At 45.5% G+C, this 24,988-nt stretch overlaps 1 protein-coding gene across 1 annotated transcript in view; it reads right to left on the bottom strand.

Moving 5' to 3' along the window:
• POLN (DNA polymerase nu) overlaps positions 1 to 24,988 on the bottom strand; it is a 2,689,548-nt gene that overhangs the window by 683,425 nt on the left and 1,981,135 nt on the right. The window contains exon 22 of the mRNA XM_078678603.1: positions 4,932 to 5,009. Coding sequence (XP_078534729.1) covers positions 4,932 to 5,009 — 78 coding nt within the window. The remainder of the gene's footprint in view (positions 1 to 4,931; positions 5,010 to 24,988) is intronic.

Genomic DNA, 24,988 nt, shown 5'->3' with positions numbered 1-24,988 from the left:
GCAGGGAGGCTAAAACAGAGAAAAACGAAGAAGAGACCCCTCTGCCAGGTGACATTAAATAAAACATACATTTAGAAGCTTTATCAGATTTGCCTGGTTTTGGTGGCAATAGTAAGTGAGCACAGACCTCAGGAGATGACTGTTGGGTATTGGGAGTTCCTCCATGAAAAAGTGGCAATAAAAAAGGGCTAATGAATGAAGCTAAATGTTACATTTTCTAGCAATTTTCTTTCCAATATACCGTCGCTAGAGCTCCACAGCAGCTTGCTGTGTGAAGCAAGCAGGGCAAATGACAGTGCTACAAGGCCACGCTGTTGCATATTGTGTGCTACCCAAATGGCACTAACATAATCCATCATGTATGCGTCAATCCAGGAAGATTTTCACTCGCAGAAACATTGACTTCAATATGAATCACACTGGTCATTAACTACTACCAAGCAATGTCTTCTTTAAGTTATTGTTATTCAAGAAGTAATCCTAACGCAAGCGTTATTGCTTGTCCATAACAAAGTGGCCAGTGGCTGGGAAGAGGTGGAGTATGAGGAGGCTCTCTTTTTTCATCAAGTGGATAGCTCGTCTACAGCTTGTAGGTTCAGATTAACACTGTAGTGTAGTTTCTATATCCCTGATAGGCTCTGCGCATTGGAATAATATAAACTATAGCTTTGACATAGGACTGAGGTCAAAATTTACAACGAAGGTGGAGGCAGCACCAGGGATGGAGTCACAATTCAGCCAGTGTGTTTCAAAAGTTCTTTCTTTTTCTTCATAAAAACACAGGACAACAGCCAACGCGTTTCGTTCCTTATATAGGAACTTCATCAAGGCGAAAACGTAGAATATTGGATGGACCAAATTCCATTCGTGAGTCGGGATAATGGAACTTGCCTCCTTCTTCAAAACTAAGATAGAAAACATCTTGGCATCCCTACCCCAGCCTGCTCAGGAGACACCCCTTGTTGGTAACCCAGGGTCCCAGCCCAGGGTGCGGTCAGTGGAGCTGGACTCCTTTGGTCCAATTACTATGGAGGAAGCTCTTGGGGTTTTAGCGACCGTGAAGAGTGGGTCCCCAAGAGACCCTGTCCCGATGAAATATCTGAAGCAGGTAGCCTCTACCATCGGCGGCCCAGTGACGGACCTTATAAATCTATCCCTCTCCCAAGGTGTGGTGCCCCCCAGTTGAAAGGGAGCGGTAGTGAAGGCTCTCTTGAAGAAGCCCAGCCTGGACCCCGCCGATCTTGCCAACTTTAGGCCTATTTCCCTGCTCCCCGGCCTCAGCAAGGTGGCGGAGAAACTTGTGAACAGACGCCTATCGGGTTTTTTGGAATCCAATTCCCTGCTGGGTGATTCCCAAACGGGTTTTCGCCCTGGCCAGGGGACGGACACTGCCCTGCTGGCAGTCGTGGAGAATGCCAGGAGCATTTTGGATTCAGGGGGATCGGTGGCAGTGATCCTCCTGGACCTCAGTGCTGCATTTGACACCGTAGACCATCAGGTGTTACTCCAACGGCTGTCGGGGGTGGGTGTCTCTGGGATGGCCCTGAAATGGCTTGCGTCCTTTTTGGAAGACCGGACGTTTGAGGTCTGGGAAGGCCACGAGAAGTCAACATCGGTCCCCCTCCAGTGTGGTGTGCCACAGGGCTCATCATTGAGCCCTACTTTGTTTAACATTTATATGGCCCCACTGGAGAGTGTGGTGCTGCCACTGGGTATCAAGATTATCAGCTACGCTGATGATACCCAGTTAGTGGTAGGCCTTCCCCAGTCGGCGAATCAATCAGACCGGCTGCACACATGTTTAGCTAAGATCTTTACTTGGATGTGCAACTCAGCTCTCAAACTTAACGGTTCAAAAACGGAACTGATGATGCTGGGGAACTCTTCTCCCTTCCTGTCCCCTAGTAGCTGGCCTAGCTGTCTGGGAGCGCCACCCTCCCCTTAACAGGAGATTAAGAGCCTGGGGTGTGGCTGGAGCAGGACCTTTCTTTTAAGTCACACGCTAAGAAGACCGCAGGCGTGTGCTTTGGCCTGCTCCGGTCAGCCCGGAAGATCTTACCCCTCCTCCCGATGGCCTCTAGAAGGTTATTAATTCAGGGGCTCATCATCTCACGGCTGGATTACAGCAACGCACTGTTTCTGGGGGCTCCTGAATCAACTTTAAACAAACTGCAGCAAGTACAAAATGCTGCTGCCAGGCTTTTGACGGACCTTCCCAGGCGGCAATCAGCTCGCCCCGCGCTGAAGGCGCTCCACTGGCTCCCTATCAGAGAGAGGGTTAAGTTTAAAGCACTTTGTATGGCACACAAAATTCTGCAGGGGAAAGGGCCACCTATCCTACGGGGTATGGTTCAAGCCTACAAGGCCCCTCGTGCCCTTCGCTCAGATCACCAACATCTGTTGCAAGTTGCGAGAGTAAGGAAGGCTAGAACCGGCGGCAGAAGATTCTCCATAAACGTGGAAACTTTGTGGAACTCTCTTCCGCTGGACTTGCGCTCTGAAACGGGCACCTTACGATTTCGTAAACTTTTAAAGACTTATTTGTTCCCTGCCTAGTGCCTCTGTTTCAGCTATGGTGCCTTTCTCTGGATGAGCGCTGGGATGCCCAAGGGTAACCACGCGCGATACAAAACTCATTAATAATAATAATAATAATAATAACTTGTTTCACAGTGCTTCTCACAAATCAGTTATAAAAAGCATCTGCCTTGATTTTCGGGTCCAAGAAACAGGGACCCTTATAAGTACCGAAAGCCGTAATGCCATTCTAAGGCAGGGAGGCTAAAACAGAGAAAAACGAAGAAGAGACCCCTCTGCCAGGTGACATTAAATAAAACATACATTTAGAAGCTTTATCAGATTTGCCTGGTTTTGGTGGCAATAGTAAGTGAGCACAGACCTCAGGAGATGACTGTTGGGTATTGGGAGTTCCTCCATGAAAAAGTGGCAATAAAAAAGGGCTAATGAATGAAGCTAAATGTTACATTTTCTAGCAATTTTCTTTCCAATATACTGTCGCTAGAGCTCCACAGCAGCTTGCTGTGTGAAGCAAGCAGGGCAAATGACAGTGCTACAAGGCCACGCTGTTGCATATTGTGTGCTACCCAAATGGCACTAACATAATCCATCATGTATGCGTCAATCCAGGAAGATTTTCACTCGCAGAAACATTGACTTCAATATGAATCACACTGGTCATTAACTACTACCAAGCAATGTCTTCTTTAAGTTATTGTTATTCAAGAAGTAATCCTAACGCAAGCGTTATTGCTTGTCCATAACAAAGTGGCCAGTGGCTGGGAAGAGGTGGAGTATGAGGAGGCTCTCTTTTTTCATCAAGTGGATAGCTCGTCTACAGCTTGTAGGTTCAGATTAACACTGTAGTGTAGTTTCTATATCCCTGATAGGCTCTGCGCATTGGAATAATATAAACTATAGCTTTGACATAGGACTGAGGTCAAAATTTACAACGAAGGTGGAGGCAGCACCAGGGATGGAGTCACAATTCAGCCAGTGTGTTTCAAAAGTTCTTTCTTTTTCTTCATAAAAACACAGGACAACAGCCAACGCGTTTCGTTCCTTATATAGGAACTTCATCAAGGCGAAAACGTAGAATATTGGATGGACCAAATTCCATTCGTGAGTCGGGATAATGATAAACCTGATCGGATATCTAAAGCGTAGTCCAGATTCTCAAAGATGTCTGTACAGAGTCGCAGTTAAGTTACCTCTTCTGCAGGTAATCACTCCAAGTTATAGAACACAAAACCTGTGCATGTATAATGTTCATCCTATATATAAAAGAAGTCCAAGTGGAAAAAGCGATTAAATACTGAATCTAAGTATGGTAGTTCCGCTAATATATACAGCAGAACCAGGCTGAGGCCGAGCTCTAATAGCCACGATATTTACAATCAGCCAATTTGATAATGAGAACAGTAAGCATCCAAAGTCCACAGCATCCAAGGTTGCTGGTTTCCCGTATTGTGGGTCGTGGTGCAGGTTTCGCTGTTCCGTTTTGAAGGCCAACAGGATTTCTACGTTTGTGATTCATTATAACCGCGTGGGTATATGAAGATGGACCCCTAACAAGAATGACCTGTGCTATCTGAATTGGATCCTTCAAAACACGAATTAACACTTAAGAACAGCTCTCTTTCAAGTGGATTTCCCTTGGATGATTGTCATAAAAAATATTGGTTGCAAGTTGAAAGGTAAGATGGTAGTATGTAGCCTGGAAAAGCTGCGTGTACACCCTGACTGCTCACTGTATCTGTTCAAAGGACTCAAACCCCACTGAATGCATAACATGGCATATGTTTTTGATCTGCAGTCACAGGCTTGCAATATTTTCACTCATAGATCACCCTTGCTACCACGTCTTTTTGGTGCGTTTTTGCAGAAGAAGAGTGGTAGGTAAGGTAATCCCTTCTTGTCTTGCAGTACTGCAGAAATAATGCATAACAACGATGGCTCCTAAATGCATTGAACTATAAACGCTGACCTCCTAGGGGTCGATTTTTATTAAGCTATGGGTTTAATCAATTTGAATTCAAAGGTTTGGGTCAATCTGCAGTACTTGGAGTTTCACACGCACCACTTGTTTAGAAATTAATAATTGGAGGACATGTTAGTCAGTGCAGATTGACAGGTAAGTACATGTCTGTGCGCAAAACGGCCCTACCTTCAAAATGTTGCCACAATAATCCATGACATTTAACTCTTCAATACGCAAATTGACTACAAGATAAGTCATTGTATGTTGCTGGGCTCAGTACCCCTCCTTTCAACCAGATAGCAACTTTGATACTCGGTGAAAGGAGTAGTGGTTCAAGGAGAGGGGTGCACAATATGAAGCAGAATGGGACACAATATACAATAGGTCACTTGCATTTAAATGATTTACAAAGCACGATAATATATATTCTTACCTGCTGCTAAAAATGTACTGTCCTTGGATGAAACAAATAACGCTCTTGGTGATATGCTAACTACTTCCTTTAACTTCCCTGTAATAAAATACAATACCATCAGCAAACTCTTACAAAGATAAATCGTTCCATTTTTGCGTGTGTAAATTCTGTTTTACTTGCTTAGTCATGTACGTTTTGCCAGTATTAGGGCCTCATTTAGAGTTCAGCAGACCGGTTACTCCCTCATAAAAGTGACAGATACCCGGTGCACTGTGTTATATGTGCCATATGATATAATGCACTTACTTGTAATACGGCGGTCGGGATATCCGTCACGTTTGTTACAGAGTTACCTGCCCGCCGAACTCATTGGAAGCCTAAGTTAGAGTTTGGCAGATGGGATAATGCATCGCAGACGTGACAGATGACCTGTCATCGTAGTACATATGCCATATGATATAATGCACTTGTAATATGGTGGCCTGGATATCTGTCACGTTTTTTACAGAGTAACCCGCCCGTCAAACTTTAAATCAGGCCCAAAGTCATTAAGAGCCTGAGTTAGAGTTTGGCGGATGGGATGGTGCGTCACAAACGTGACAGATATCCTGTCTGTCATAGTACAAGTGACATAAGATATAATTCACTTGAAATATGGCGAATAAGATATCATGTTTGTGACAGGCATCCCATCACCAAACTCTAAACTAGTCCCTATATTCTGAATAATTAGTGCCTGATTTATATTTCGGCGTAAGGGTTACTCCGTCACAACGTGACAGATAACCCGTCTGACGAAATATAAATCCCATGATATACAATGGGATTTATATTTCGGAGGACGGGATACCGGTGACCGTTGTGATGAGTATATAGTCTACTAAGATCTAAACCAGGCCTATTAGAAGTGTTTCTGGTGCATTTTGCGAAAATATTATTTACACATTTCAAGAATTAGCTTGAAAAAATTCACTTTTTGTGTTTGCAAAACAATAAAATGAGTCTACAAGTTAGGCTGAAAAACTAGTCTGGTTCATATTTTGTGTCAGGACCTAAGGGCCTGATTTGGAGTCTGGCGGTCTTCTGACCGCCAGACTCACAGTGGCGGCCCACCGTCTGCTGCATTACGACTTTGAAAGTAGTTGCAACTGAGGACCACCGGCTGCGCAGGGAACAGCTGTGCCCTGGCAGTGCCATAGCTGCGCTACAATCTAAGATGTTCAGCGGGACTGGCGCAGTCCCGCTGAGCATATTACAAGCTCCACCAATGCCAGCCATTTCATAGAATCTGGTCCAATATGTCCGGCCACCAGGTCGTTGACCATATTGATGGAACCTTGCCTATGATCATGATATCTGTTTTATTGGTGTTGAGCTTTATTTGAACTGGTGTGCCAGACCGTCCTCATGCTGAGAGAGAGTCACAATCAATTGTCACAATCAATTGTGTGTCATCAGCATAAGATACTAATTTGCCATTATGTCTTTCAATGATCTCTGCTAGAGGGTGAATGCAAATATTAAATAGAGTGGTGCTCAGAATGGAGCCCTGGGGAACTCCTTGCAAAAGAGTCAATGCCTCAGAGTGAAAGGTCTCTGAGCTACTTGAAAGGTGCGGTTGGACAGGAAGGAGGAAAGCCATCTTGGTGCCAGATCACCGTCCCCGCATTCCCCTACCCTCTGAATCAGGAGGCCGTGGGATACAGTGTCAAAGGCTGCACTCAGGTTGAGCAATATTAAGGCCGAGGTCAGACCGTTGTCCGCATTGGGTCAATTTCAATTGAATAAGTTATCTGTTATCCCTAATGTGGCACTGTGTTCCTTGACTTTTGGCAGGAATGTATCATAAATGTAACTACTTTATTCGGGAAAAAGTGAGCAATGTTGTTGCAAGTATTCTGAGAGGGAGTCCCAAGGTGGAGACTCTATTGAGAGAGGACAGGGATTTGAGTATGGTGAAGAGTTATTTAGTAGAGTTATTAGATCTATCGATCTTCTGTGCATAGAACTCTCTCTGCATCTTTCTAATTAGCTTGTGATATTGTTTAAGTACCAATTTGAGGTTGGAGCGACAGCTCTGGATATAATCCATCCACCAGGTACGTTGGCATTTGTAAACTTTCTTGGCTGCCACTAGTTCATCATTGAAACAGGGTGCATGGGGAGAAGTGTGTGTGAGAAGTTTGGGAGCTAAGGGGGCAAAGGTATCTAAGGCTTCACTGTTCCAGTGATTGACATTCCTGTCTTCCTGATCCACATTCTCACCTACGTTGGGGACGAGGTTAACAGTACCTTGGTGAAAATCTGGGTGTCAATCTTGGCCCATTTCCTAGAAAGCACAATAGAATCCTTATTGGGAAGTTGAGTCAGGAAGTGGAAAAGAGAAGGGTATCATAGACCAGGGGACTATGATGGGGGTGGCCGCCATCAAAGTGGGAAAATTTAAAAAAAAGCGGATCTAGGGTATGACCTTTCCTGTGAGTGGGGACAGAGACTCTCTGTGCCACATGGAGAGTTTTCTAGGTCATTGATGAGGGACCAAGCCCCCTTACAGGATCTTTCATCAAAGTGAAGGGTGAGGTCACCAAGGATAATATACTTATTATGACACACTGCCAGTTTAGAAGTGAAGTCCACCAGGGATGATATACACTTGGATGCAGGCCCTGGTGGGCGAGAGATTAGAAGCCCTTTTCAAGTGAAGGTGCTTGTAATCGTCAGTGAGGAAAGAGCAGCCTCACATTCATCAATGGACACCTTGCTAAGAGAGCATTTTACTGTGAGCTTAAAAATAATAGCAGTGCCTCCTCCTCGCGGGGACAGGTGTTCTTGTTTCACAATACCATATCCATTGGGTATGGCATCTAAAATCTCTGGGGTAGAGGTTTCAGTGAGCCACTTCTCGATTAAGAAAAGCACATCAGTTTGTTGATCACTAATAATGTTAAAGATCTGTTTGTGTTTAGTGAGGGAGCGGAAGTTAATGGAAAGACAGTGAATTGTATTTTTAGGTTTTGGTTTGCAGCCTCTAGCCTTGTTGCTGGAGAGACTGAGGGTGTACCCACAACTAATGCAGGCCGCCGACACGTCCCCGCAGGGGACACAAATAAGAGGGCGGCCACCGTAGTGCCACAAGATGGCACACGGGGCAGCCCAGCTCTTTTAGACCCTGGTGGGTCCCGCGCGTCACTTCCTTCCTGGGGTGGGCGGGGGAGAGTATATATTCCTCCCCCGCCCACCGAGCGGCCTCTTGTCCGCTGTCCCCTCACCCTGACGCCGTTTGATTGTGCTTGCGTGCTTCGGCCTATGGCCTGCTCTGGCGACGGTGCTCATTCCTTCGGGTGAGTCATCCCCTCTCGGGATGGTTTCTGTGTTTTCTTTCGGGTGAGGGGACTAGGGAGGTGCAGAGGCACAGCAGTTGTGCTATGCCCCGGCCTCGGTAGGTTAGGCTTTGGGATCACTCAGATTGATCCCTTTCTTTCAGTGTGTTTTCTTTCGGAGTGCGGCCGTGGGGCGGCTGGAAGTTTGATGCATTCTCCGTTTTTCTCTGTTCGGGGAGAGGGCGGTCGCGGGACGGCTGCCTGGGTTTTGTGTCCATTTACGAGAGGAGCTGAAACAGGTTTTTGGGGCATCCAGTGTCCTTCCTTGGCGATTGCTATTATGCAAGGAGCATTGGGCACGGCGTGATTTAGTTTATTACCCCTATATGTACGGAGGCGAGCAGGGGCACGGCGCGACACAGGTTATTCCCCTATATGTATGGCGGCGCCATTTACACTATTCAGACTGCCCCGGACATTTCAGGGTGCGCCCGGTCTAGCGATTTGTGTGCATTATAGGAGTGGCCGCAGGGCAAGGTTTTAATTGTGATGCGGTACAGTTTTCTCATCACGTTCTCAGTGACACTGTGTAGGATATCACCGTCTCTGCCGCTCCTACGTTCATTGTCAGAACTTCCCCCGCCTCGGGCGGATTTATTAATTTTATGAGTGCTGACGGGATTTGTCATCTTGATGTTATTTTTTAACTTTTCTTCAGACCGCCGCGTGCTCGATTGCTCCAGGGTGCATTGCTCCCCCGGTCGCATCCGCACCCGAACTGCACAGGAACTCAAGCAAGTTAAGGTTTTCCCAGTGCGCTATCTGTACAACCTTTTGGTGCTTACGGTCATTCTCACCTCTTCCCTCTCCATGCAACGTGTGCGGTGTCATGTTTTGACCTCACACAGCTGATTTATTTATACGCTGGCTTGGAAGTCTGTGGCTTTGTTCTCTGTGCAGTGGTTTTTCACGGGTTTCTGAGCAGGTTTTGTGCATACCCGGCATCCCGGTCTCAGGGATGCTGTGTTTTTTCACGAGGAGGAGGTCATCTTGTGGGGGTTTATTGAAAGGTGTGCTTAGGCTATCTCTGATTCGGTTATAAGGAGGTTATAAACGTTGGCGATCGGATGCCCATGTGCTGCCTTCTCTTGGCGGGGACAGGATGGGTGGTGACCACGCACAACGCTGAGGGGCCGGGTTCGGGCTTCAGCATGAGCCTTCAGCGTTTGGGTTATGCGTTTAATTGTAAGGATTGGATTGTTCCTTGGCCGTAATGTCCGATCTATTTCTCAGTTCACAGGTGTGTTCAGTCTAGCCCTGTGTTTCCGGGCGTTACGGCATGCAATGAAAGGGCTGAAGTTTTATTGACGTTTTAGTGTTCTTCTTTGACCTGCGTGAGCTGTATGCACTTACCGCCGATTGTACTGATGAGGAGCTGGTTTTCTCATTACTGAGCAGTTTGCGTAACGCCTTGTCGCATTTGGTTCGGCTAGCATGTTCCTACGTTCGATTGTTATGTCATGTTTGTGGGCTAACTGCGGGATCGTCTGTCTGCCTACACGGCTAGAGGCGTTCCTGATACTGTGTTTAGTATCGTGCAGGCACAGTCTAGGGGGAGGCTGCTCATGGAGCCACTTACTATTTGGGTGAGCGTAAGCAGCAGAGCTATCTCCCTAGTTTAGGAACGGGTATGGTTTAATAGGGTGCCACGTGTTCCGGGCCCCCACCTCTCTCATGGGGCCACCTGAATTTAAATGGCGCCCACTTGTGTGAGGGCCCCGCCTCCTCTTCGGAATTGAACATTTGAAAATGGCGCCCAACTTAGGCCTCGCCTCCTCTCCGGAACTAAGTATATTTGTAAACATGGCGCCAATTTTTAGATCGCCCGCTTGTGACCAGGGCGTGCTCCAGGCACCGTATTTGTTTTACAATTGTCCGGGCACCCGTATCGCATTATTGGCCTGGTGGCCCGTGGAGCGTTTTTATCAATTTTTACCTTCTGGTAACTTTTCAGCTTTCGCCGGCTGGTGGCACTTTTTGGGGTCCCTAATTTTAATAGGATGCCCCCCCCCCCCGTGGCACTGGCGCGTCCTAGCGTCTTACTAGTCAAGGAGGTGCCGGGACTCAAGGACGTTTGGTCACTCTGGCGCCAGGGGGGGAGCAGAGGGCACATGCATGCTCGCGTTTGTTCAGCGGGGACTAGGCCAGGCTCAGCTGGTTTCCCAGTCGAGCGGATTTCTTGCATTCGTACTGCATCGGTTTTCAGCAGGCCTTATGTACCCTCTGATGCAGTTAGGTACAGACTTTATTATTACTACAAGTCGGGGAGAGGAACTGGCCCGGTGGCTAAGACGAGCAATGTTGGCTCACGTGTCCTGGCTCGAGACTCGGCTGGTTTCTCAATTACAATTTTCTCGCTGTAGTTTTTTGTGCAGGCAGGCATGGATGGGCTGTAACTATTTTAAATTTTCTTATGGAAGGTTTTGTTACACTACCATGTCGATGTCTATGTACCAGATGCCGACTCTGCTGCTCTCCACGTTGGGGCCCACTGGGTTATTTAGTGAGCATGGCAGAACTTCTTCGAGAATACCTCGTGAAGGTTACATCTGAAGAGCAAACTCGAGGGATATGCTGAGATCTATGAGCGGAGTGCAGCAGCAACATGTATTATTTATGTTAGTTATTTAAACTCATAACGCGCAACAGCTACCCACACTTGCCCCCCCTTAATCTGGTGTGGCAGCGTTAGAAATATCCTAGTGTATGCCGCATTCTGTGACTTGCAGTCTGAATTTAACAAGGATGGCTATGTAGGCTATGGTGGCACTTGTCCAAGTACCGGAGGCAAAATCAATGTTAACGCTAACATTATTCTTTGTGTCAGAGCGGTGCATAGAAGTACCAGCTGTCTATTTATACAAGCCTTGTTTTCTGCTTCCTTCATGCGGTTGGGAGGAGCTGTGCTACGCTTATTCAGATGCCATTTGTATAGCACGAACCATTCCCGTAGGTATCAGAGAGCATTACATAAGAGTCAGTTGCATTACATAGGACTTTGGACTACATGAGTTCGGTAAAAGGTACAAACAGCTTTTGTTGCTTATGAGCAAGAGGCGAGTGGAAGCGTTTTATTTACACATGCAATGTTTCTGCATATTTAGTTGTGCATCAGAGACTCTAATGTGTCTAGGTGCTTCACAATAGGGACAGAACTGATATGTGGGAGCACTTTAGGTGTACACCTTATAAGCGAACACTAGTTACATGTAGCAAAGTGACTATCGTGGACACATGTTACAGGGAGTAGCTTCCCTTGCATTACAGGAGTAAAAGTGACATGAGGGCAAGTTGCATTTGCTTACCTGGTACAAGTAGGAGGTATAGAATACTTTACATGACAGAATGTCTATCACAAGAACGTAAGTCACGTGAGCCGTGGTGGCACTTGTGCAAGTACAGGAAGCAAGCACGATGTAAGTGGTAGCTAACAGTGTGTTACAAGATAGAAGTCCGTGTGCATGCTACTATATGAGTACCTAAATAGGTAGAAGGATTTGATTGCAATAACCGGCACCGTCATATCACAAGACACTGGGAAGACCCTTCCACAGTCATGAAGAATAGAACTTTATTTATCAGAGGTCTTCCGTCTGATATTAGAGGGCACGTATTGTGTTGATAGTGTCTTTAAAGGAGGAGCAGTGTGAAGGCCTGGGATGAGAAGGTGTCACTCGTAGAATGTCAATGGGACGAGTTATGATGGGTCTCTTCTGCCCGGGCGCTGGAAGTACGCAAGTGATTGCCCCACCCATCTCCTCTCGGGAAGGTAATCGGACAAACCAGTTCTCGCACCTGACTAACATGCTTGGCGTGGGGGGGCATTTTTGGCCCCTTCCTCATGCTGAGTTATGTATTGGTATTAGGGGGGGCAGGGATACTAACGGATGTTTTACGTGTCACAGGCAGGAACCACACTGGAGAACTGCCCAACTCTCATGGGTGGACACCTGAACTACCAGCAGGTATATTGGTCATAGCACACTAGGGGGGGCAGCGCAGGTTACGCCCCTTAGAAGTAATCATGATCAGTAAACTGGTGTATGTTACAGAGCAGGTAGTTCCTGGGCAATATGGGGATGTCTTCTTCGTTAAAACGACTGAAGAGTCTGGGCACTTTGTTTATTTTCTAGGCACCAGTTGGGGTGTTCTCTTGGTACGCAGTGGCAGAGTGTGGGCATATCTTGCATATATATAAATATTTTATTGCTTTCGACCGGATGCACCAGGAAGCCTCACAACGTTGCCAGGGTAAAAGCTTTCACCTTTAGTGTGATGGGGCATGCTTTACTAACATGAAGGAAAGGTAGTTACATGTATTTTGTGACAATCTGCCTCATGCACATGTTTCTAGCAGGCAACGCTCATGCCTCCTCTTGATAGGGATCGTAGGAGTGCTTACGTTTCTAAGTGCAGCTAGTAATATTGTGTTAATAATTTGGAGCTGTTCAATTCAGCTATTACTGAATTCCTGTAACTAGCTGGGCAATATGGTACCTGGACACACCATTTATTTTTATTTGATGTCATGACATCCACCCGGGTCCCACAAGGGCGGAGGGCCCTCACGATTTTCCCTGCTTATTTACGGCGGGGCACACACTTGTCATACTGGTAACCTTTTACCCTGTAGGTTAGTCAAGCCTGGACTCCCGGAGGGGCGGCTATGGCCTGCCACTGTTTTGCAGATACAAGTTATCAGTGCTCGATTGAGCAGGGTGGTTGTTTCTGGTCTGCGGCACCGTCCCTCAATTGTTTTCCTCAGCACTGCTGGCTTTCAGAGAGGACCGCTCTACGCCACGGAGTAAGTTAAGTTTTGTGGTGACTTTGCCTGCGGATTTATCGGTTTGTTTTATTTCTCGTGCAGAGAGTAAGTTGGACACTTATTGGCACGTTTCACCCAGTCTGGGTTGTGTCTTAGCAGGTAGGCCTGCAATTGTTTTGAATGGGTTTTACTGGTAGGGCCCAGAGGGGGCAGGTAATAACAGTCTTTGTACAAACTGCAGGGGAAGAACCAATGTCTCTCTTTGTGCTCTGTACCATGGAAATGTCACACATAGCGGTTGTGCCCAGGTACCTCTGATAAAGGGTGGCTAGTTCATGGTTGACTATGCAAGGAAGCCTTATTGTGGCCCTTTATCTTGTGCAACTAAGCAGCATTGACTGGCACATGGACTCCCATAGTAGCGTATTTACGTCATTGTTTCACACAGGCACACGTTTAGCTTGGAAATTTCTGACATATGCAGCCTTATCTTTGGCCTTTTAGAGTCTCTTGTTAGTCATTGGTGTATTTACTGATTTGGGTCTTACTCAGCTTCATGTTCGATTGCTGGCACGAAAGTGTTATTCTGGTCCTTTTATGTCACTCATAGTGCACTGGACTGATGGAAATGTCACACTTAGCAGTTACACCTTGGTAGCTATGGAGGGGGGCGACTTTATCTTGTTTGGCTGCAAAAAAGCTATTACGGTGGCTTAGTTCTCTTATGCACCTTGAAGCATTGATTCTACTATGAGACGGCCTTGTTGTATGTTAGCGCTCCTTTTCTACGTAAGGATAGGGAGGCGTTGTCTTAGCGGCCAATCACCAAGCACTTCTCAGCACTTTTGCCTGTGCAAGCTGGGTAGCCCATGTAGGCGATTGCTTTAGCAGTCTTTTGGTGTAGGGTCCGCAAGGGACAGGAATTTCCTCAGTCTAAGTCCCTCATCAGGGGTTGACTCGCAGGGAGGGCCCTTGGCTAGGTGCTTGGGTAGGCTTTACACCCAGACAGCATCGATTTAGTTGTTATTCAGGTAAGATAGTCGGGACTTCTTTGGCAGTGTTCACTTACCAGGTAGTAAGAGGAGGAAGTTTTAGTTCCCTGATTTCCACAAGATGCATATACTGTTGTATAGGCTGCTTGTTAAGCTTCATAGGGTACAACTTAGGCCAGGCACAGGGGGACGTCTTGGCATGTGTCTACCACGAAGGGATCCCTACTCAGTGTTATAAAGGATGTTGCCTGCGCGAATCTCTCACTGGCCTCATACGCTTGTGGAGAGGCTTGCGACCAGCGGTGGGCTGCTCAACTAAGGTATTATGTGAATTTGGGCAGGCATGGACAAAGAGTTGATCCTCGAGATCTGCCTTGTCAGTCATTTTGACTCGATGGCGTTCCCACTGCCGAAGTTGGGTCAAGTTGCATTCTGGTAGTTCCCCTCCTACCGGGCTGGTACTCTGGGACACCCGTGCTCATGTCACTCTTCCCATGGCACGACAGTCACTACTAGGTGGGAACGGCCAGTTTCAGGCCTTATCAGGACAGGACCAGCCACTCTCTTTTCTGGTCACCTTCAAGTAATGCAGGTCACACACACTGACTGGGGGTGCGGGGCCCTATGCCATTAACATAAGCTGCGAGGGGGCATCGGGCTGTCATATGTCCTCGTGGGACGGAGATGGGCATTAGGGGCTGAGTGCAGGATGCAGTATTTGCAGGGACACAAATAGGTCCCAGCGGATCCCCCAAAGGGATCTCAGCGAAGCAGGTGACACAAAACCTGATAGCCCGACACCGCCCTGGTGGATGTATCTAGGCTCACACGGGTGGTTAGCAGGGACCGGGATTCTTTGTCCGGTCATAGGGTCAGCAAGCAGGGTAGATTGCACTAGTTGGCCCTTCATGGAGGTTTTCAGTACCTATCCACAGGCAACACTCTCTCTTTCCCACCACCTTGCTGTGACACCAGGCTGTGTCGCCGGGGAGCTTTGGAGAAGTATTGTTAATTTGTCTGGGCTCTGGGGCTAGCATGCACTTTAGAGGAAAGACACAAGGGGAATTGGCCACACATTGGTGACAGATGAGCTCTGTGGTCTGATTTCTTATCCCGAGCTCCAGTGGCATGATGCCCTGTCTGGGACAGTGAGGCAGCTGGCTCGCACGAGGTTTGCTGCGCCATGCGTAAATATTTTGGGCTGAGATTTGGCCTTTTACATGTGGGCTACAAGTCAAACTCCCTTGGTGTTGCTGGACTTTTGGGTCAGCGGTCCACGTTGGCATGGACCTCTTTTTTCTGAATAGGGAAGAGAGCCTAGTAATAGCAAGTAAGGAACAGCTAGGAGGAATGCCGGCCTTGGTGGGGGGCCCTGGCTGCGACGGTCGCCACACCCAGGGCTGTGGAGGAGTTACATGGCGATCCAGAGGCGGAAAGGTACCCGGGAGTACCCTCTTCAGGAGCACAAAGGATGCCGAGGCCTAATATCCCCAGGAAGTCTGTGCGGTGGACCGTGGGGGTACGACGGCGCCCCGCTATCCTACGGGCGGTTGGAAACCTGTACAACCGGGGGTCGCTTGAACGCTCCGCCCCTCGTAGGGGGGGGGCGTGAGCAAGAGGGTGAACCAATGGTTCACCGGATTTGGGAGGGGATATCTCCTCCCATAACCGCTAAGCAACGATTGGCTAAGGCCACGTTGCAAATTGGCCCATCAGGTGGTAGGTCGCGAGGGGCGGCTTGCCTTTTGGATCGCCTGTAAGATAACCCACCTTGTTGGCATTGTGTATATGCTAATAAACCTGCAGCTACTTTTCTCCAACAAAAAAGTTGTCTTGTCTGCTTATTTCTGCGAAATGCATGTTACTGCGAGCGGGCTGGTGAGTGGGCCGATATTGGCACTATGCAGGCCGACCGACACGTCCCCGCAGGGGACACAAATAAGAGGGCGGCCACCGTAGTGCCACAAGATGGCACACGGGGCAGCCCAGCTCTTTTAGACCCTGGTGGGTCCCGCGCGTCACTTCCTTCCTGGGGTGGGCGGGGGAGAGTATATATTCCTCCCCCGCCCACCGAGCGGCCTCTTGTCCTCTGTCCCCTCACCCTGACGCCGTTTCCCTCCCTTCCGCATACCCGGCGTTTTCAGGGTGGGGGGGAAATGTTTCTAATCTTTTCTCATTTGTGTTGCAGGAGGAGTTACAGGGCAATCCAGAGGCGGAAAGGTACCCGGGAGTACCCTCTTCAGGAGCACAAAGGATGCCGAGGCCTAATATCCCCAGGAAGTCTGTGCGGTGGACCCTGGGGGTACGACAACGCCCCGTTATCCTACGGGCGGTTGGAAACCTGTACAACCGGGGGTCGCTTGAACGCTCCGCCCCTCGTAGGGGGGGGGGCGTGAGCAAGAGGGTGGACCAATGGTTCACCGGATTTGGGAGGGGCTATCTCCTCCCATAACCGCTAAGCAACGATTGGCTAAGGCCACGTTGCAAATTGGCCCATCAGGTGGTAGGTCGCGAGGGGCGGCTTGCCTTTTGGATCGCCTGTAAGATAACCCACCTTGTTGGCATTGCGTATATGCTAATAAACCTGCAGCTACTTTTCTCCAACAAAAAAGTTGTCTTGTCTGCTTATTTCTGCGAAATGCATGTTACTGCGAGCGGGCTGGTGAGTGGGCCGATATTGGCACTATGCATGTGAACGGAAGGCCACCTACCTCAATGGAATTATCGCATCCCGTGTGAAAAGCCAGGGCTAGTTCCCTGAGTTCAATAGCAGAGTAAAATCTTCTTTGGGTATTAAAAGGGCAGGGGTTCAGGCCCCAGGCCCTGGCTGGGAGCAGACGGACTTGCCTTTGGCACGTCAGTTGTGCGCTCGCTGCGTGCGCCCGATGCACGGCTTTCCAAGCATCAGCTTTTGTAGTGATAGAGCGCCACTAGCCTTCTAACCCCCTCCGCCTAAACCGGAAGTGAAGCAAATTTGAAAGGGCGACTACAAAAGGCAGAGCCATGGTGGACCGGAGTGCGACACCGCTGCTTAAAAAGGTAAGTTAAAATATACTTAGAGCACCAAAGCAAATAAGAGACTAAAATACACCAAGTAAAAAATTGGCACACCATTCTCATATGGCACTTCTGCCGAGACCGCAGACCAGCTTTGCGGCTGAGCGGCTGTACAAGCATCAGCTTTTGTAGTGATAGAGTGCCACTAGGATGCTAATCTCCCTCCGCCTAAACCGGGAGTAAAGCGAGTTTCGAAGGGCAACACTCTCTCCACTACAAACAGCAGAGCCGCAGTGGGCCTCAGAGTGACGCCGCTGGTTAAAAAGGTAAGTTAAAATATACTTAGGGCACCAATGCAAATTAGTGACTAATACACACTAAGTAAATAGTTGGCACACTATGCTAAAATGACACTTCTGCCATGACCGCAGACCAGCTCTGGATAGGCTCGAACTGATCTCTCATTAACTGTCAAAACACAATGTTGAGCTGTCAAAGCGGGGAAGGAGGCCTCGCTGGTGGAAATTTTCTGAATAATCCTTTGAGAAATTGCTTAATGAGTCTAGCAGACCATAGTGATGTTGTCTTGGATGACCTCCTAAAGCGAGTAATGGCTGCCTGATGGACTTTAATGCAAGTGTGAGCCAGACCAGATTGAGCAATGTGTAGAAGATAAGGTTAATTCTCTTCGGGTGAAGAGGAGATGGGATGTATATTAGCTCTCTGGCACCATATGCAAAACCTTTTCCACTTTAGTCTATAAGTTTTATTAGCACTGTGTGACTGTGCTCTGGCTACTATGTCATTGAAATTCGATGGAATGTTCAGATGTTTAAATTCGTTGAACTCAGGAGCCAGGCTAACATAAGAGACCTAGGGTCTGGGTGCAGAACTTGACGACGGCTCATTGTCAGCAGAAATGGGATCGGTTTGAGTCAAATGTGCCGCTCCTGAGTATGAGAAGTTGCGTGAAGGAATGCTGGTGTGGCAAAGTTGGAGCTATAAGTATTATCTTGCAGAGTTCAGCCTTTATTTTCCTGAGGACTTTTGGGAGGAGAGGGAGCAGAGGAAAGGCTTAGTCAAAGATTCCAAACCAGCTACCGAAAATGCATTCCCCCACGAACCATGGTACCGAAAATAAATTCCCCCACGAACCCTGTTGAGGATGCCAGCTTGCTTCTTGAAGTTGACGCATTCATAGACAACAGTATGGAACTAGATAGATGCAGAATGACATCATGACCAGAAGAGATTTGCATAGGCGAACAGAAAGTGACTTTCTTTTTTGTACTAGTGTGGCTAAAGTCATCAGTTATTGTTGCCTCTCTGTTGTGGGGTATGCTCTGTTGAGCGTTGAGTCAAGCATGGCTCCTAGGAATGTTATCCGGTATGATGGTTGAAGGACTGATTTGTCTGGATTCAGAGTGGGGCCCAGCTTGTTGAACAGGTGTATGCCGGCACCTGTGGATGTCCGTTGGAAGAAGCCTTGACTAACCAGTTGGCAAGATAAGGGAACACTTGATGTCTTGCCCTAGGAAGGCTGCTACAGGTGCCAAGCAATGAAGAAATCAAAACTCCTTCTCAGGGGTCTCACTAATACAAAGAAGAAGTTGACACACAAGCTGGAATATAAAAAGAACATCTTTATTAAACTCAAATGAGTGAGACTATGTCACACAGAAGCCTTAGCAACTGAATGAGGCAGTCTACAGAGTACAGAACACTCGGGTCTTATATATGTGAGGGTTACAAACTCAGCATAAAAGTAAGGGACAGTCCTAGCTCATGCAAGCATGCAAAATGCCTAATATGGACATGCAAGATCTGCCAAATATTAGCCAATAGGAAAACATTCAAAACAAGGCATCATGTAACCAGAACGCCCCCTTTGCGTCGTGTTTTTGCCCAACCCCATAAGTCAATCAATGACAGCACCTATAGGTCAATCAGTAATGGCAGGACATGTCTGTATGCTTCAAAAGAAAGGTTGTGAAATAGGAAAACACAGGGAGAGAATAGCGAAGGCCAAAACATAAGATACGGCACGAGAAGAATACTAAAGGCTAACAGATAGTTGATATAGAGATTAGGTAGTCCAGACAAGGATTAGTTTAGGCCGGCTGGTGTCTGAGATGGGTTTCAAGACAAGGACAGAGGGTGTTTTTGACACGTTACAGTCCAAGGGGCAGAGACACTTCGTGAATCAAGCAGCCTGTGTAAAGGCAACACAAAATGGCGGTGAATGTAAAATGGAGTCGAAACTAAAGAACCTCAGCCCCTCCTTTTGCCATTACGCAGGCAAATCCTAATTTATTGCTAGGTGAAATGAGAATATCCTTTATCAGAGTACAGACAAAACACTACTTCAGGACCATTTTGGATGAACATATCCAACACCCACTTTATACAGTGGCACTGGAAACACTTGTGCCACCACAACTATACCTAAAGTCCGTCCCAAGCCTCTCTGGTAGGCTTCTATGGTCCATCAAATCTGCTTCCATTGTCGCATTGGGCCTCTTGATTCAGGCCTTCCATGAAAATAGTGCTTCTCAATATCAGTTGGAGTGCCCTCCTGGCAAACACTCACAGCTCACTCGAAAGTCTCAATGTCTCAATGCAGTGCACCAGTCTCTCTCCTCTGCGGCAGATACTACAGATATTGGGCTCTTCATTGGTCATGGGCACAGATCATCTCAGGCAGACCCAAGTACTATTAATCGGGAAAGAGCAACAGACTTTCACACTTAGCAACACTTTCAGGCTCCAACACTCGCTATTCAGTGTCAGAGGATGCTCGGGCTGCTCTTTCTTTTAATTTTTCTTTTCATCATGGGTACCACAATGTAGTGCCTTTTGCCAATCTTGGATCCTCCGGTGCACTGCCCTTCTGTTGGAGCAAAGAAAAGGGGGTGTGTGGCCAAAACTCAGGCCAAGGGGCTCAAGGGACTGCACACTGTCAGAGGTTACCAGCACATGACAGGAAGAAAACTGAAGCCTCAAAACAACAGGGATCCTTCTCTTTCGCTCTTTTGCACTGAAACTCTGGTTCTGTGATGTCCAATGCCTTCTGATGGAGCAAGTACGATGCTTTAGAGATACCATTGATGGCGCGCTGGCGATCGCTGTCCAGCCTTGCTACTTTCTGGGTGCTGGGACTGTAGGGCCAAGACGTCCGGCCCTCATCTGTAGCTGTCACTGATGGAAATTAGGCTTAAATCAATGTTCTGCAGGTTATTGTGACTTGATACCGCAGAACCTAGTGACGTAGGAAATGTGACACAGTTGTTAGTTTCCTTCAATTAAGTACAAAAACAGTTCATGGTATTTAACAATGGGACTGCAAGCAGGAGGCCTGCAATCTTCAAGGGAGTGACCATATGCCATGGGACAATTCTGGTCTAGAATACACTGTCATTCTCAAAGGCAATACTTCTAATCTCTTCAATTGGGTACCCTTCATTATCCTCTGCCATCTAAGGGTAGATAGTTACATGGGAATTCTATCTGAAGGGATGTCCTCACATATGGTGGCATTGTCTAATGGGGTAAAAAAAAAAAAATTCAATGATTACGTCTAGGTGTTCCTAAATTCCTTATTTAGAACACCTCAAAAGAGAAATCACATGATACAGTTTATCAGGGACATGTAGATACCTCCCTTTAATATTTGTGCATCAGATGCACTATGCAATACAAAGGCTAATGATCAAAATGTGAAAACAAAAGACAAGAACTAGAGAGTCCTGGTATTTCCATGATTTAGAACACATCTGATCGCACCGAAAAATTAAAGCAGCTGGAACAAAAGGGTAAAAATCCAAATTAAAATAGTCATTGAAAATTTGCCATGTTCAAAAAAATAAATGTAAGGTGTCTCCTATTGAGGTGGAAAACTTGTCTTATTATAGTATTGAGTCAGTTAACCAGTCCATCACTATCCTGGCAGTCAGACTGGAAAACATCGAAGTAGGCCTAAAGAAAATTCTTGAAAACCAGTCTGGTCATACAAAAGGGAATTATACATAATATGGGAGTCCCTGGTACATTACTGTAGTCTGGAAGTGTAAACCTGAACAATACACCAACAATAATAAAAGGGCTGACTGGTGAAAGGAATACGGAAAAGGGAAATGGGACTAGGACACAGCTAAAATCCCCAATAACTAGGCACAATGCGACATCAATCAGGGGAGAAGCGGCAAAAGAAAAATCTATAGGAAGAACAAGAAATTACTCGGGTGATAGTCAAGTTTGTGACACAATACCAAGAGTATGGGTGGGACACAAAAGTCAAAATAGTACACAAATTTTAACTCTACCGCTGGCCGCTACACCATATGCGGTAATCTCAGCTAATGTTCCAGTTCCTTCTTCAGGGAGAAATGAAACCTGGTTTCCTTTAAGCAACAAAGCCATATACTACTTAGGAAGCAGAACATGATTAACTAATGCAATATAGAAATTAGGTCACCTTGTACAAGAGTCACAGATCTATAATTTCATCCTTAGGTCCAATCAAGGAAACATAAATCTAGGGCTGCCTGTTCCTTGAGGGAAGGGGCAGTAACGTGACTAACTGCAGGTGACACACTTTGATCCTGTATATCTCTTTTATTTTTCTTCAATACTATTATAGCCGAATTGACATACACTGGTGAAGTGTTGTCTGTCTTGTTCGCAGCATGAAAATATCATATCTGTGAAATTTAGTATCAGAGCAAATCCACCCAACTGTTGTGCAGCGATATGCATCGTCATGAAGATCCCTTCACAACACAGGGGAACTTGTAAGAGTATCAAAAGCAACAACATAAAACAAAAATATGCATAAAATAAAAAAAAGCACATGTCAAGCCATCAGATATACTTGCTGTATATTAAGCACAAAAAGCATAGACAAAACAATAGCATATGTAAATGAGCGGTGACGCACAACACAATGTCATGTACTTTATGCACTGTGAACCTGCAGCCCAAAACCCAATATTCTGGCCTGCTTAATTTGCCAGGCTTAAAATCAAAATTACACTGTCTTTTACTTTCCTCACCCTCCATTTGACAGCTGGTCACCAGTTAGTGGTGACTGGCTGTCAAATAGAACTTACTGTGTCGCTTCTGACACACACGACCAGCAGGAACAATTCATAGAAGGACAAAATGCAAAAAAAAACATGAAAAACAAACGAACATTTTTTTTTCTCTCAAAGGAGTCATACAAAAAAACTCATCTTGTTTCAATATACTGCTGATACTTCACATAACACACAAAATATCAACTGTAACCAACCATCTTAAATTAAGGCAACTACATGGACATTATTTTTCAAAAGCAGAAATACGAATGTATCACCCCCTTTGAGGCCCTGCTTTTCCAAGCAATGATTTCTCCATCTTTTTACACCCACTACTAACTCCCACCTTACTGACCTCAAGGTCAAAATCTGCCTCGCGCTCCGCGCTCCTCAGCCCTCTCTCCTCACCCTGAAGCTGTCAAAGACAAAAATCCTTCCTAACTCTTTCTAACCTGCAATAATTAACCCTATTTAAAAACACGTTATATATATTACTTCTGTTAGGGGCTACAATTTATTTCTATACTTAGATTATTAAAACAGTTACTGTGAATAATTCGCAGAACATAATAACATAACATACTAGCTTTAGAACAAATGTTTGTTACTACCCTATGCAACGGTACTCAGTTCATCAACTTTAAATGGATGAACGTCTCAGTAGGTCCAGCTAGAATTAGAACCTTCCACCCTCATATTAAATTCAAACCTCTGCACCAAGCACATTGGCTCACTGAGCCATTAAAAGCAACCCCAAATGGGAACAACCTGCAAATTTGTATTATACCTAAATGTATGCATTTACTGAAGTCTAATGCACTTTAAAGCTATTGTAAATGGCAAGAATGCTGTTTGAATAGTCTATTTTACCCAAATTCGACTTTGATATTTGGGGCACTTAAAAATAAATATCCTATAATTGTGTTACATATTACTCAGAATGTACTTTACAGATTGCAGAGATTGGACATTAGACATATCTCATGTAAATCCTTAGAAAAATGAGTTTTTTATGCCTGTGCCAAGTGGAATTCCATATGCAAATGTCCTCATTATGCAGTATAACACAACTTAAATTAAATTATAATGCTAGGAGGTCACAGTATGAGTATTAAGCTTTATAAATAGTAAAAAACGAATTTAGAAGCACTTATTTTTAATTCATATTTTTCATAATTAATAATTATTTTTAATAAACCCAATCGTTTTTGATAATTCCTCATATAAAAGCAAGCTGCATCCCTTGCCTATCATTTTAGACACATTCATTTATAAGCCTAAGCACAGAAGCCTAACTTGAAACATGACAAAATTTTGCGCCACATTTCTTTTTTTTAAAAAGGACAATTATTTTAACATTAGAACCAAGATATGCTTATAAAAATGCTTAAAGAGGGAAACCCTTAATTGAAATGTCTTCCTGTAATACAAAATAATGAACCTTAGTTTTGGAACCTTTTTAAAACAGCATTCTGAAATGCAAAGGTTCACCCGTGCAACTGAGGGCGAAGTCCTGGTTGAGTAAACATTCCTGTTTATTTAGCTTGTCTCTCAGTGTTGTAACATGAGCATGGTGGCAGTGTTTTTCAAACTAAGACATAGCAATGCGTGTTCTATAATATGCATTTGAGTTCAGCAAAAATGTACTTCAGCTGAAGTGTTTGACTGTTAATATCTAATATAATATTTGTAAGTAAAAAATACTATAACCTTGTTTTCCTACAAAACACACAATTTTCGTTTTTGACGTTTTTTTTTATTCCTAGTGAATGTGATTTTTTTTAAGCATTTAGACATTTTGCTTAATAGACTGAAAACATAAAAAAAAAAAACACAAACACACGTTGAGCTCATTTCAGACATAAACAGAAAGGGGTCAAAAACTCAGGACACACAATACAGCGCGCTTTAGCCATTCATTTCATAAATAGCGCCATCGCTATTTACTTACAGAAGTTTCACTAATGGGAAAACCACATAGACATTTAAACACACATTTAACCCACAGATCAACACTTAGGTCTGAAACAAAGGACAGCCCACAGACTGTACTTAAACCAAACCATTTGTAAATACTAGTTGTAAGTGATATTTACTAGAAACGCTTCTCAATAGTGTTCCAGAAGACTGCAAAAACAGACTGCTGTATATCCAAGAAGCCAAAATACACTCAATTCACTAGCTTTGGCTGGCAGAATACCAAAAATCGCTCTGCATATCTCCATTCATAATATTGCGCAGAACAAAGGATCCTTGTTTATATTTTGTCATATTTTAATTCCCTGGGGATACAGAATCACCAAGGAAGAAATATGTTTTTAAACCTAAACCTATTTAGGTATTCCCTCTAGGGGAGCCGGCTAATTTACTTCACATCACACTATGGTACCTTTCAAAAAAGCAACACATTCTTCGATGTGAGCTTGAAAACAGGCATGCCAGAAATATTGAAAAATCTCATTACCTGCCTACACAAATTGCAATTTGCATATCAAATCCATACATATCCAAAGTTGGCCAACACAAATTCCAAAATTCCAAAGCTACAGTAAGTGTTACTAAACTACCTTACTCTTACCAATAAAAAGGTTGTCCAAATTCTAACTGCCAAGTTCTAAACAACCTAACGTCTTTTTTAGAATACTCACGCCAAAAAGGTTCTCAGTCAGGAGTGACATCATGTGGAGGATCAAAATCAGGAAGATCAGAAATATACTGGGCTGTAGAGACAAAGAATCCCCAGAATCTCCGTGCACAGAGTACCTCCTTAGTAGAATCCTGTCCTGTCCTCCTCAGTAGATTTCAGTCTCCTGACAAGATCACTCCCTCAGAAAGTCACTTCTCTGATGAAGCCCACGTTGACGCG

This window comes from Lissotriton helveticus, chromosome 2_2 (assembly GCF_964261635.1).
Source record: "Lissotriton helveticus chromosome 2_2, aLisHel1.1, whole genome shotgun sequence".
NCBI lineage: Eukaryota > Metazoa > Chordata > Amphibia > Caudata > Salamandridae > Lissotriton > Lissotriton helveticus.
The sequence above is the reverse complement of the archived record's forward strand: the minus strand, read 5'-3'. Positions and strand labels throughout refer to the sequence as shown.